The sequence below is a fragment of the Accipiter gentilis genome, chromosome 29 (assembly GCF_929443795.1).
Source record: "Accipiter gentilis chromosome 29, bAccGen1.1, whole genome shotgun sequence".
Taxonomy (NCBI): Eukaryota; Metazoa; Chordata; class Aves; order Accipitriformes; family Accipitridae; genus Astur; species Astur gentilis.
The window spans coordinates 18,482,288-18,496,028 of NC_064908.1; the positions used below are offsets into that span (position 1 = coordinate 18,482,288).

At 49.9% G+C, this 13,741-nt stretch overlaps 1 protein-coding gene across 8 annotated transcripts in view; it reads left to right on the forward strand.

Moving 5' to 3' along the window:
- NACC2 (NACC family member 2) overlaps positions 1–13,225 on the forward strand; it is a 63,585-nt gene extending 50,360 nt beyond the window's left edge. For all 8 annotated transcript variants that reach the window (XM_049832399.1, XM_049832406.1, XM_049832403.1 and 5 more), the window contains exons 3-6: positions 1,325–1,492; positions 4,397–4,502; positions 4,786–4,883; positions 7,422–13,225. In XM_049832399.1, the coding sequence (XP_049688356.1) occupies positions 1,325–1,492; positions 4,397–4,502; positions 4,786–4,883; positions 7,422–7,921 (872 nt within the window). In that variant the 3' untranslated portion in view covers positions 7,922–13,225. The remainder of the gene's footprint in view (positions 1–1,324; positions 1,493–4,396; positions 4,503–4,785; positions 4,884–7,421) is intronic.
- The last annotated feature ends 516 nt before the right edge of the window (positions 13,226–13,741 follow it).

A 13,741-nucleotide genomic window follows, 5' to 3' on the forward strand; every position in this document is an offset into this window, starting at 1 on the left:
GGCACAGCACGGCGTCGCGGGGCATGTCCTAGTTAGAACACTGCTCCCATTGTACGGGAGCCATCGCCCTTCGGTTACTGAAGCAACAAGTCTGCAAAACTTGTTATTTTATCTAGAGAGAGGAAAAGTGGCCCCCAGAACGCCGAAATAATTGCAGGAAAAGACTTCTCTTGAGTAGGAGACATTTTGAGTTCAGAAACGCTAATTGCTAGGGTTTTTTCTTCTCTCTGTATTCACAGATATTGAAGCACAGTGCTGGGTTTGATGTCATGCGTGGCACTTGCTACATTATCAAACAGTTTGGGGAAAAAAGGTGGATCATCATAGAGCTGGGCTGCAATACAGAACTGTAACTGCTCCCACCACGTCCCAGTGCAGCTGGCGTTGATGTACACCCATGTCAGCCCTCTTTTGCTGTCAAAATTTGTAATTTTAAGCAAGCCTGTGGACTTGCACTGTAAAAGTGCTTTAGAAAGCAAATCCTCTGTATGCCCACAGGACCCAGACTTGGGCGGTGGTGGTAGGACAGCTCGGTACTTCCAGCTTTTCAACATTAAAAGTTGCTAATGGGCAGTGCTGGGCTCTGGGGACGGTACGTTGGAGCAAGTCACAGCTGTGCCCTGGCAAAACCCCAGTAATTTGGTTTTGAAGCCACAGTTTAATAACATTTTTTGGCTCGTTGGTTGGGGTCTTTCTTGTTAGTGAGAGGAAACGTTAGCCTGCAAAAGGCAGAGTAAGAGAAGGCGCTTCGGAGGGTGAGTTGGAGCTTGCAGGAGGGGGCTGGTGGGTGCCGTCCTCGGGGGAAGCTACAGCGACTTTTCTCGCTGCAGTGGGTATCTGCACTGCAGGGAAAAAACCATCAGGAGAAGTAGTTATGGTACTGATGCAGGTATTTATCAAACTCGGGCAATTTATTGTCTGTTTTAGAAACCCCTGGTGAAGTAACCTGCCATTCTTCTGGGAGTGTTTGGGGAAGCCAGGTCCGTATGCTGCACTTGCAGAACGATGCCAGCTGTGCAGAGTTGCCCATTTTCATAAATGATTAACTTAGGAAAAGTTAAAGCGTAATTAGATTCTAAGAATCCCTCTTGCAGAACCTGAACGTGCACACGAGAGTGCTGTGGTAGATGATGGGGGAGACCAGGGGATCTTTTCGTGCTTTCAGGTGGCATATGCCCTGTGACCGATAGCCCTGGCGAGTGGTTGTACTCCCAGAGGGAGGAATATTTCCAACAGCTACGGGAAAAGGCCAAAGTGTGACCTTCTGTTAATGTTGTGCCTGCATAATAAACTGCTTTAATGGTTTTCCCTTTTAATTTTTAAGTTGCTCAAGAGAAGCCAGAGCAGATCCCACTGGAGAACCGCTCCTGTGTCCTCATACGACGGGATCTAGTTGCTCTCCCAGCCAGTCTTATCAGTCAAATCGGATACCGTTGCCACCCGAAACTCTACTCAGAGGGAGATCCTGGAGAAAAACTTGAGCTCGTTGCAGGTAATGAGGGGGTAACTTTTCTTTGCTTGAGAACGCCTGGGGATCGCTGATGCTTTCCTTCTTGAAATGTGTTCATCTTGCTTGCACTGTTGCTGGAGTCGTGCATCTTGTGTGCCCTTGCTGTGTCTTTCTGGATTATTCATCCCCAATCATCTTTTTAAAAGTTCTAAGTTTCCTTTAATTTGCTGATAGAAAAATGTGTCATTAACAGGATTTATTCAATTGAATTAATTTAGCATTTTAATTGAATTCTCCAGCTTGTGTTCTTCCCAATTGGTGTGGGCTGCATTGCAATTGTGTTTTGATTTAGATGCACAGATCTAAAAAAAAAAAACCAACCCAAACCCAAAAAAACATATCGCATTATAAGATTTACAAAGCAATGGAGATAAATTTGCGTCAGTGAACAAGATTTGAAAAACCTGTAAAAGTTTTTTAAAAATTGGGGGCATTACTAAATGGTCGAACGCTGCAGTAGAAAGAGAAGGAATTGGTTTTGGTCCTTTCTTCTACCTTTCTTTTTCATTTTGGGGAGAATTTACGATAGTGGGAGAATTCACTACTTCTCTGTAAAGGATTTATGGCCAACTTGAGGTGGAAGATGGTGCTGTTTAGCTTTTAATGATGCTAGTGGTATAGGGCTGGACAAAGAGTGAAATCCAGTAGGCGTGAAACTGTGGCTGTGCCAGCCTGCAGCCTGGTTACCCCGAGCGCTGCACAGAAGATGGATGTTTGACTGGGGTGTCCAGGTCAAATTCCAGATTAAATAGTTATAATCTGCTTTTATAAGTTCCCCCCAGCTTCCCTCTGCTGCAATGGTCCTCTCAGCCTATAGCCCATGCTGTTGTGAAGTTTTTTCCCTTGGACATAGCTATGTTTAGATGAAGCGATGTTTGCACGACAGCCCGTACCTGCTGCCCAGGCAGGGAGGTTTAATTAATACCTGTAAAGCCCTTGGTACAAAAAGGACGTGTGGCAGCACAATCAATCCAAATCAGTTGTCCTTTCTTGCTGGTCATTTATCTCTTGGTGAGTAGTGTGATTTTTATTTGCAGTCTGTAGAAGAAATCTGAATTTCAGGGGATGCCCAGAAAGGTTTCCATCTGATGGAGCGTGGGTCTTTGATAGAAGGCAGGAGTAAAAGACACACGCTGCAGCACAGCGTACAACCACAAGTATTTATTTGGTATCTGGAATATTCATTTTCTACCCATTTACATTCTATGTGAGACTTCTTAAAACCATCAAGTGGTGCAGGTTATTTTCACAGTGAGAGCTGCAAACTCGCTTGAGGCAGCTCTGCTTGATTTACATTTTTCAATCTGGAAAAAAAGTAGATTAATATCACTAACCGATAGTGGCTGCCTCGGTTATTTTTTATTTATTAAAGTGAAGTTACCCTCGGTAGTGTCTGGCGTTCTCTCTGATGGCTTATCTCTTAAAATACCACTGCTGAAGAAAGCTAATTCCTGTCTCAAACCTGGTGAGATCTGGGAGGGGGGGCTCGAGCCCGGAGCACGCAGGAAGATCCTGCAGCGAAAGTTTTCCTCAACTCTCCGTTCGGAGTATTTTCCTTTTTGTCTCTGATTTTTCACGCTACGACTGATTCTGCAAACTTCAGCAGCTCTCTCCAAGAGGGTCTTCAACAAGCCTTGCGGTCGTCATAGTACATCTGATGGACAGATGCTGTGTGTGGAGGACACTACATGGAAGATACGTGGAAGACGATATGTGGAAGATACCTGGCGAGAAGTGGGATGTCTCGGAGATCCAGAGCGATGCTTGCTATTTTCAGGGGCAGGACCAGTGGCCCGGGCTGCCCACGGCGGCAGGAAAGGTGCAGGCAGCTGCCCACCGCGGGGAGAGGGTCGGGCTCGGGGGGCTGCGGGGCGCCTGCCGCCACCAGCGTGGGCTGCTCTGCAGCTCCGTCTTCATCCGGAAGATCAGGGACAATCATCTGTAGGCTTTCCTGGAAATCCAGGAGGTAATTTTATTTCTGCAGTAGATGTTTTTATATCTTGAGGAGGACAGAGTGTGTTCTGGATCCAGATACGACCCATTATTTAATCTTAATTAAAAGCAAATACCAAAACCCTCTTGTATAACAGTACGCTTGAAAAATAGGGTAACCTCCCCCTGCAAGCCGATGCTGAGGCAGAAGCGGTTTGGTCTGTGAGCTATGTGCAAAGTAAAAGGGTTTGATAAGAAACCTGCTGTAAAGCACTGCCAAACCCCTGGATGGGTAAAGCTGCTTTGGCAGGGGCTCCTTTTTCTTCTGGAGAACGTCCTTAAAGGCAGGCTATTTCAAAGTCAGCAGTTCCTGTGCATTAGAAGGAAAATTCCCTGCTCACCAGAGGTATCAAGAGGTGATGGGCTGGGGTTTTTGGAAACAGTTAGATCTGTAGTGTAACCGAGTACCTTTTCTGTGCTAGATGGGGGTTTTTTTCCTTTCTTTCTAGTTCTGTGTTCTACGATCTTTCACTTGAGAAAAGAAAAGGCCAAATGGATTGGGGTTTTCTTCCTTCAGAAAGAATAAATAATCTGTTCTGTACACATAAAATCACAGAATAAAGCCTTGCACTGTGTGTCTTTGCAAAAAAAATTTTAAAAAGGGTCATTTCATTTCCAGACTTCCTTTCTGTACGGATAAAATTAGGAATTATTATTACCTGGGACTTGCCAAGGCCCTGAGGGACTGCAATAACCGTCCCTGCGAGGCTTTTCCAAAAATCCTGCCGTCCTTATTGAGCTTCTGTAGCAGGACGTGACGAGCACGCTCCCTCCCGTGTCACACCAGCGTCAGGACCGACCAGCGCAGGAGGAGCAGTTTGTTTGTGGCTTGCAGGCAGTGCTGTCGGCGAGGCAAGGGTTTAATTTTGAATTCTCCCTCTCCAACCCTTCCAGGCTCAGGTGTTTACATCACCCGGGGGCAGCTGATGAATTGCCACTTATGTGCCGGTGTCAAACACAAGGTCCTTCTGAGACGTCTTCTGGCCACCTTCTTTGATCGGTATGTCCTCTTTGTGCTCTCCCAAGGGATTCGGTTTAGTTTCTGGTGTTTCAACCATGTTAATAGATAATTTCTCGTGAGTGCTTCATCCTTTGTATATGCTGCATTGATTTCTGTGCCTTTTCTTAACAATGCTTGAACCCGAGCACCAGATTTTCCAATTCCTTGCCTTAAAGTCGTGTAACGTGGTGATCCCTCCGTAAGAACCTAAAGGGAAGAGGACAAGGCAGTGGCTGTCCCTTGGAGTCCCCGGTGTCAGGATCTTCCTTTGCCTTTCTTGCAGGAACACGCTCGCCAACAGCTGCGGAACTGGAATCCGGTCCTCCACGAGCGATCCCAGCAGGAAGCCCCTGGACAGCAGGGTTCTTAATGCAGTCAAATGTAAGGAGAGAGATTTACTGCTGCTCTGTTGGAACAGCATGCCGAGAGCAAAGCCGAAACCTAAGCAGGGAAGGCCATCTCTGTTGCGTAATAATGGGAACTATATATGGTGAAATTAGAGTGTAGGAAAATGATTTTTTATTTTGCATCATTTTGGGGGGCTGAAGTTAATTTTTGGTGGGTTTTGGCAGTGTTTTAATATAAAACATTATTGCTACTTGACTGTTTTGCAATATTTTAAAGCACTAATTTTGCAGTTAATCATTTTATTGATAGGGGCTTTAAGAAGGAAATTGAAATTATGGGTTTGGCAACATTCAGAGCTTGATACCTCTGAAACAGGCCGTCTCCATGTGCTGGCTTTTATGCCCCCAGGCTCCGGCTCATATTTGGATTCATCCAAGTGCAGGGCTCTGCCAAATCCCCTGGTTTACAGGAGCAGAGCATACAGCTCCAATCCATCTCGCAGAGACGTCCTCCGCGCATCTCTCGGAGGTGCCGGCCCCGCTGCGCCCGGGCTGTGGCGATGCCCGAGAGCAGCCGTGCTTTGCGGTGCCCTGGGCTTTGGGGGCTGTTGGTCTTCAGCAGTAAATGGGCCCCCAGGAATCAGGGAATCCACTGGCTGCTTCAGCCCTGGCAGCATGGGAGGATCTGCTCTCCATCTCGCTGGCAGCCTTTCTGTTAGTTTTACAGTCTATGTCCTTGAATATATTTTGTAGACTTTTTTTCTTTTTTTAAATATGTAAAATGGGAGCCCTGCTGCAAGTAATTGCCTTTTCAAAAGATTGCATAAAGCGACAGGACCTTTTGCTTTTAACGTTTGAACTGCAAACAAAGTTCGGCATCGTGCCACGTGGCTCGGCTAGTCAGTCTGTCTTTCTGTAGAGCCCCTGAGCTCTGTCTCAGAGCCAGGGGTACAAAAGGTTCAGCTGTTGAACACCCCTTCTGCTGTCCTGCAGGTAAGATCCCCTGTGTTTGCATGATTACACAGCGCCCTAACTTTAGCCAGGGCTGAGATGTGCAAGGCTGCCTGCTTCAGTGTGCATATTTGGGCCCAATGCCTGGTGTTCGTACAAGAAAAGGAGAGTTTTGCTACTTCCATCAAGGTAGTTTCATTATTTAGGGCAGGCACCAGAAACAAATGGTTAAATATTTGGCTCTTGCAGTCACCCTTGAATACAAGGAGTGTGCTGTGGGACAAAAGGTACCTGCTGGTGAGTGGGGACCTGTGGGGTGTAGGAAACCCTGATGGGTTAGTGCAGCAAAGCTTGTTTACCGTGGGCTTGATATACAGTGGAAAGCAATGTGTTCTCTCACCCTCGCTGGATCCTGGATAGTAAATCTTTATGTAAATATTATTGCGCTGGAAAATGAAACTCTAAGCAATTTATTTTTTATTTTTAAGATTTGGAAGATAAATCTTTCCTCTCCCTAATTGTTGCTGTGCTGCTGAACTCCAGGGGTCTTCCAGCCACCCTCTGAGATCTGTAGCACGTGGAGAGAAAGGATAAGGTGGCAGGTGTCCAGTACATAAAGACAAAATCACTAGACTGTGCTGTTGGTGCTTGCCCGTAGCTTGCTCGTGGTGCTCTCCTGAGACAGCCTCCCCGTTAGCAGCTTCACCCCGGGGAGCCCTGGGTCTGGACCTTCCAGCCTTGGTCCTCGCTACGGCTTCCAAATACCTTCGGAGCTTGGAAAGGCGTTGCTGTCCAGTGACAGCGCCTACGACATGCCGTCGTGTGTCAGGGCATAGGATGACTTCTCACTGCCCCAATTCTACCCTGCGCACAAGCTTTAGTTGATAATTATTCACCATGGCAGTTTCTTGGATGTTGCTCCGTAACGTCAGGTGCTTGGCCCCCGTGGAGGAGCGGGTCTGCAGCCGAGGTATTTTGGGCTTCTGCAGGCTACGTGCCAGCTGATGTGCTGGTGGTGGGATGTTGGAGCAGCCGTGCCGGCCGGGCCGGTGCTCCGTGCGGTGCCGGTTGGCTCTGCAGCGGCCGGTGGGAAGCATGGGACGGGCAGAGGACAGTCCTTCGGGCAGTCCCCTCTGCTCGGTCGAGAGCAGCTCTGACGTTTGCCAGCCCCGCAGCTCTGCCTGTGCCACCGTGGTTTTAAGAGCCATTAACGGATCTGCTGTTGAGGAGTTCGTGCTGAGCTTTTCTGGGTCCATCTCTTGCTTTTGGCCATCCCGGCGTGCTGCGGCTGGAGGCTGCAGGACCCCGGTACCTGTGGGGCTCGCTGGGTCCCCGGGGAGCGAGTGGTCCTTCTCCAGCCCCTGTCCTGTGCCAGCTGGGATTTTTCAGCCTTCTGGTTTTATCCCTTCTCGATTGTCTCTGTCTTGAGCTGAGGAGTCCTTGTCTGTAAGTCTGTCCTTGCGAGAGCTCCGGTCCACGGGCGAGGCTCCCCTCCGTGGCATCAGCCCACGCTAAGCCCCGCGGCAGGTCTCTGGGACGGGGCAGAGGCTGTGATCACCTTTGTGCCGCCTTTGTATTGCTTTCTCTGAATCCTCAGCTGTATGTATCCCTGTCTTTGCAGTGTATTGTCAGAATTTTGCCCCGAGCTTTAAGGAAAGCGAGATGAATGTTATAGCAGCCGATATGTGCACCAACGCCCGCCGGGTCCGCAAGCGCTGGCTGCCGAAGATTAAGTCCATGCTGCCCGAAGGGATGGAGATGTACCGCACGGTCATGGGCTCCACCACAAACAGTGTCCCCCTGGATCCTGAATTCCAGCCCAACACTGCTCAGGTCTTTGAGCAGCGAATCTATGCAGAAAGGAGGAGCGATTCAGGAACTATAGTAGCCTTGAGAACTAACACGGTGAACGTAGAGCTAAGCAATGGATCCAACCAGTCCTTCGAACAGAGCGAGGATGCCGAAGGGGCTGGCTCTGTGATACAGGAGGCAGCTGCCACAGATGCTATGGCATCGGATACCCAAAGCACTCCGCAACCTTTTGAACAAGGTTCGGGCTCCTCCAGCCGGCCCGAAACTCCCGTGAGAAGACAAGATGGTACTTACGGAGGGACTTTATAAAGAGAGCAAACGTTTCGTGACCTATAAGGGATCTGTAATACTAAAGCTGCTTGCATGCATTACTAATACAAAACAAAAAATGTGATCAAGCCACTTACCTACTGAACTGCTACTGTTGCCTGAAAAAAATGTGATTTTTATTCTGCTTGTATTTAAAATTTATGAAGGAAATAATCGCATTCGTTATACTGTAAACGACTAGGTCTGTGGCGACCTACTTAAAAAAAATATTGGGCTCCTTTTTTGATATTCCTGAGGTTAGTCTATAAGATTGTAGCTTTTTCTTTTTTTTTTTTTCCTTTTTTTTTTTTTTTTATTTTAAGAAGGGGAGGAGAAAAGCTAGCCAACCCCCCCCAACCACCACCACCACCCCCCATCATCACCACCCCATCCATTACTCAGCTCAGAAGTAAAGCCATCGTTAACCTTGTCCTCTAAAGAAAGTTTTACCGTCACTTAACAGGAAAGCAAGGTGTGTTAGGGTACAAGTGCTGTGACTGGCGATGTTTGTCTCTAGCAGAAGGGCTCTAGCCAAGTGGGACAGGGTGGGGGAAATCGTTAGAGGCTTCTGGTGTCGGAGGGAGCCCCTTGCCGTGGGTGCTGCGGGGCAGGGTGCTGCGGTGCCCGGCCGCTGCCGGAGGCTGGCGGAGACTCGGTGCCGTTGTCTCGGGGATTTTTATCCAGTTCCCGGGAGCAGGGATGGTTCCGCGGGAGTTGAGGCTTGCACGTGTCAGGAGGACTGCGTGGGATGCAGGTGGAGTCCCTGGCCGGTGTTGTGGTTGTTGTCGGGTTTTTTTTCCCAATACAGCTGGGTTTTGGGTTTGGTTTCTCCCTCCCTCCCTCCCAGCGACTCCTTTTCGTTTGCTTCTCCTTGCTTGCAACTTCACGTCACCCGCTTCTTGGGCGAACAGGCTCGCGTCACCCCACCGCAACAGGGCGGGCGGGCAGGCGGACCAAGTCCTGGGGCCACCTCCTGGGGGGGGGAGTAGCCCCCCTCGGCCACCTGTGAAGGGCTTTGGAGGGGAATCTGAGCACGGAAAGCATGTTGGTCTTGCTCCGAAGGGCACGGAGCCAGGAGCTCTCGGCGCCGGCTCCCAGGAGCATCCGCACCGGAGGCAGGGCACGGTGCAGCCGCCGGCGTGCGGGGCTCGCCCGCTGCCCCCTCCCCTCCTCCCCAGGCCACCCAGGCTCTCACTTTTTAATAATTTGGAGTGTATTGGATGCAAAAAAAGTTTAAAAAAAAATAAATAGCTTTGTGCCCTTCTGTGAAGAGGTTTTGGGAAAGAGGAAGGGGTTCGCCTCTTGCTCATCCTCCAGACGGGCCCTTCTGGGGAAAAGCCCAATATTGAGTTATTTGCCTTTTTTTTTTTTTTTTTTTTTTTTTTTTTTTTTTTTTTTTTTAAATTGAAAGCCGACGTCCCCAGGCTGTGTTGGCTTTGGTGGCCCCAGCTGGCCTCGGCTCGATGGTGCGGGCGCAGGGATGGGACCTGCAGGTGCCCCTGGAGCCTGGCCGGGCAGCGGGTACCAGCTCACCCCCTCCGCTTGCTGCCTCCTGCCTGCATCGGCTCTGCCCGCTCGCCCTTAAAAATGCCCCAAAGCGACCGCAACCCTTCCCGCAGACCCGGCTCCCGCAGGGCGCTGGGCACAGTCGCTGCCATCCCTGTGGTTTTGCCCTGGGTGCTGCCGCCGGGCTGGGGGGTGCCGGGCACCCGCGGGGATGCTGAAGCCGGGATGCACCCAAGGGCTGGGGGCAGTGACGTGAAAGCCAAGTATGGCTTTCTTTTTTTTCTTTTTTAATTATTTTTTATTGTGATTAGGCGGCCTGCTTTAATGGTATTTGCAGCTCGTTCTTTCACAAGTTTGGGACTATTGAACAAATGCAAGGTGCACCGAGAGTCGCTTTTGAAGGCTACTGCGGCTGCGCTCTTCTTTTCTTTCCTGCTTTGGTTCCTGAATCCAGACGGCGCTTTGCTCAGGGTTTTTCTTCCTTCTTTGTATTTCCATTGGGAAAGGGGGAGTGGGGAGAGGATAACCCAACTTTTGGCCATTTGTTTTCTTTTCTTTGATACTTGAAGCAGTTTTTTGCATCGTGGTAACAAAGCTGTCCGGCGCTTAGCCTGTTCCACTGCTCCTTGCCCCGAGAATAAAACAGTCAAGGACGGGGCGGTCTCTGCCTCGTGTCTTGCACAGCTCTTGAGTTTTGGCACGGCTTGGCTTGGGTGGACCGTGACGCCCCGGACCGGGCGCCCTGCTGCCGGCAGGGTGGGTTTTGGGGGCTGGTGCGGGCGACGGCGTGATGATGAGCCGGCGCAGAGGTGCGCGATGCTTCGGGGAGCGGGGGACGAGCACGGCCGGGGGCTCTATTTGCACTTTACCCACGTCAGCAAACAAAACTCGCGCTCTCGCCGAAGCCCGGAGCTCGTCCCCTGCCCGGCGTTGCCGCGGGAGGAGGCTCCTTCTCGCGCGGTGATGCCCGTCGGTGCTTACCTGTGCCGGGGGGACAGAACGTGAGCGGGGGGTGTACCGGGGACCACAGGGCTGAGCTTGGGGTGGGCTTCTTCCCCGGACGCTCCCGAGGAGACGGAGCGGTCCGGTTCCTTGGCCCGAGGGGTGTGCCCGTCCGCCCCGGGAGCGTTTTCTGGGGGACCAGCTCTTGGGCAGCTCGGCCGGGTTGGCGGGGCTCAGGGGGTCAGGTTTGGCTGAGGGCCCTCCTGATCCTCCAAAGTTTGGGGTTGCCAAAAGTTTGAGGCAAGCTGGGAGCAGGTCGGAGTGTCGGAGATCAAAAGTCGTCCCTTCGTTGTGTGTCTGTGTGCATATATAGATATATTAAAGATACCGCAAAGGATTCCTCCTCCTTTTTGGCACTTGCCGGGGTTCGGTGAGCAGGCTGAGCCCGCCAGCCGGGGTTCGCAGTTGGCTGCAGGTATTAATTCTGGACCAAACCCGCGCCCAGACAGACGGCCCCGGCCGGCGGGGCCACCCCGGGGGGGGCAGCAGCAGAAGTACTTGAATGGCTTAGGACAGAGAGTCTGAAGAGAGTCAAGTTGCACAGTGAAAATATATATTTTTATACCTAGCACAACTTCCTGTATATTTTTGGGGTTTTTTTCTTTCTTTTTCTTTTTTTCTTTTTTTTCCTTTTTTTTTTTTTTTTTTTTTGATTTGGGTTTGTTTGTTTTATTAATTATTTTATTAGGAAGGCAAACTTCTAAAATGTGAAGGGCGTTGGGTTTTTCCTTATCTGGTAGATGAGGGCAAGCATTTTGCACTAATGTTTCCTGTGTGTGGAGGATTAATGATGTGTTTGAAAATGTTATATGGTAATGATTGTATTCTTCCGAAAAAACTAAAACAAAAACAAAAAAAAAAAAAGTAACCCCTTTAAAATACTGAATGTAAGGTGAGAACAGAGCAGTCCATCGATTGTATGCGGCTTTCCTGAGTGCCTTAGAATTTTTTGATCATTTTTTCCAAGGAAAACAGATTAAGAAGATCAGATCATAACCGACTCCTTCCTCCTCTTTGTTTACGACACTATTTTAAATTATAGAATTTGGGGCTGCTTTATAATGTGAATAGGAAACTGCATTCATCTAGGTCTGATAGTGTAAAATCAAAGCATCAGTATTTATGGTATGTCTGCACCTTTATTCTTATGCTTGACTATTAGCAATATTACATGTATATTATATATCTAAAGTTATACCAAGCACCTTTAAAGAAAACGGAGTGTAAGCATACAAGTTACCTGCAGCTGCCATATAGTGTAGAAGCCAGCCCCTCTCCTCCTCGTTAGCGCCAATTAACACCACCATCCTGCGAGCTGCCGCTTTGCAGAAGGGCTGCATGACCTTCTTCTCCCACACCCCCGTCCCGCGTCCCGGCGTCCCGCGGGCCCCGCTTTGCCCGGGGGGTCGCGGTGAAGCCCCCCGGTGTCCCGCGGGCCGGTGACGTTCCCGCGCCGCTTCGGTGGCGGCGACGCCGGCGCGGGCGGGAGCTGCCCGCGGAGAGGGAAGAAATTGGGGAGCGGGTCCTTATTGCCACCTCGTTGGTTTAATTCTTCTAACTGTGGTTTCACCCTCAAAATTGCCCGGGGGAGGGTGGGTGGGCGCGGGGCTGGTGGCGGGGGAGCCCGGCCGTGGGTGCCGCGCGCCGGGGCTCCCCTCCTGCGGCCGGGCGAGGGGCTCAACCCCACGCGGTCCCCCCCCCAAAACTGGAATTGCCCACGGCTTGACCAGCGTTGGAGGGAGCGTCCTAGCCGTGGCGTTACGCGGGGGGCCGCCGCCTCCCCTCGGCCCTTTGCCGCCGGGGTTTTCGCTCGCGGATCGCTCGTTTTTCTGGAATTAGCTCGCCGCCAATGGAGAAGGGCCAACGGGAAAATCCGGGACGAGCCCCCCGCCGCCTCCCCGGCAGTAAATCCCCACCACCCCATTGCCAGTCCACAGCCATCTTGGGCTTCAACTGCTGTTCAAAGTGTTCCTGCTGTCCGAATCGGTCGCGCCGCGAGCGAGCGAGCGAGCCCCGAGCGCGCGGGGTGGGAGGGAAGCGAGCGGGGAGCCCCCCAGCCCCGCTCGCCCGGGGGGGCTGACGTCTAACGCACTCACATTGGAAACCCCTCAACTCCTCCGATGAGTTTCTTCCACTGTTTAAGCGTTTTGCACACGAAATTGTGATTTTTATGTCAAGGTAAAAAGCCAAAACTTGCAATACTATTTTTAGCAGACAAAAAAAAAAAAAAAAAAGAAATAATAAATAAATAAAAAAAAAAAACAACTGAGTATAAATGTATAAATATTTTTGACTTGAACATTTGGATGGCACTTGATTCAAATAGAACATTAATCCTTTGGACAGAATGTTTGGGAAAAAAAGGACTTAAAGTACAAGGTTGTTTTTAAAGCGTCTTCATAGGGTATTAAGTAGTACTGTAATTCATGACTGTTAAAAATACTTTCTGTGCTGTACGGAAATCTCACAGTACCACTGAATTATGTTCCTCAACTGTCTCAGCCACGAACGATGCTAGCTTCTTTTTTTTTTCCTTTCTTTTTTTTTTTTATTGTGCATTATTCACTAGTATTTATGTGCTCTTACTCTGTATAGTTAAGACTGTTATTTTGTAGCCATGGCTGACACGATATATCAGTAACTAAAAACAAAAAAGAGAAAAGATTAAGACCCCCAGTTGGAACTGTGCTCATAGCTGTTTTCATATGATGAAAAATCCATTTAAAAAAAAAAACCCCAATGTGATCATTAATTGTAAAACGCTTTGTAAAATTCACATTTACAAAATAATAAAGTAAATTACAATTAAAAGCTTTCTTCTTTTTTGCTCTGGTTTCTTTCTTTCTGGGTGGTGGATGTTGTTAATCAGACGTGGGCTGAAGGGGTTCCAGGGTCCTGTGCTGCCCCGAGGGGTCGGGTCCACTTTGAGCTGTGACACGAACCCCAGCCTTGGCCCGTGGCATGTTTCTACCCAAATTTGGGGGTTTTTGGAGTTCCCTGCCCTGGGCTCTCCCCCCACACCTCACCTGAGCTGGCTTTGGGCATCTTCTGGCTTTCTTTCCTGGGCACATCACATGCTCCCTCCCTATCGCTCTCGCTTTATTTATTATTATTTTTTTAAATTTAATTCGCAGCCCCCCAAAGCGGCACTCGGGCGCTTCGCCCGAGACCGGGGCCGAGGTCGGAGGATGCAGCGTCAGCCAAAACCTGCCGCTTCCCCGCTCCGCCAAGCACCTTCTGCCTGATCGTCAAGGGAAAAACCTTAATTGGGCTCCAAAAATAGGGGCAGATAAATGACCGCTGCAGGGACGG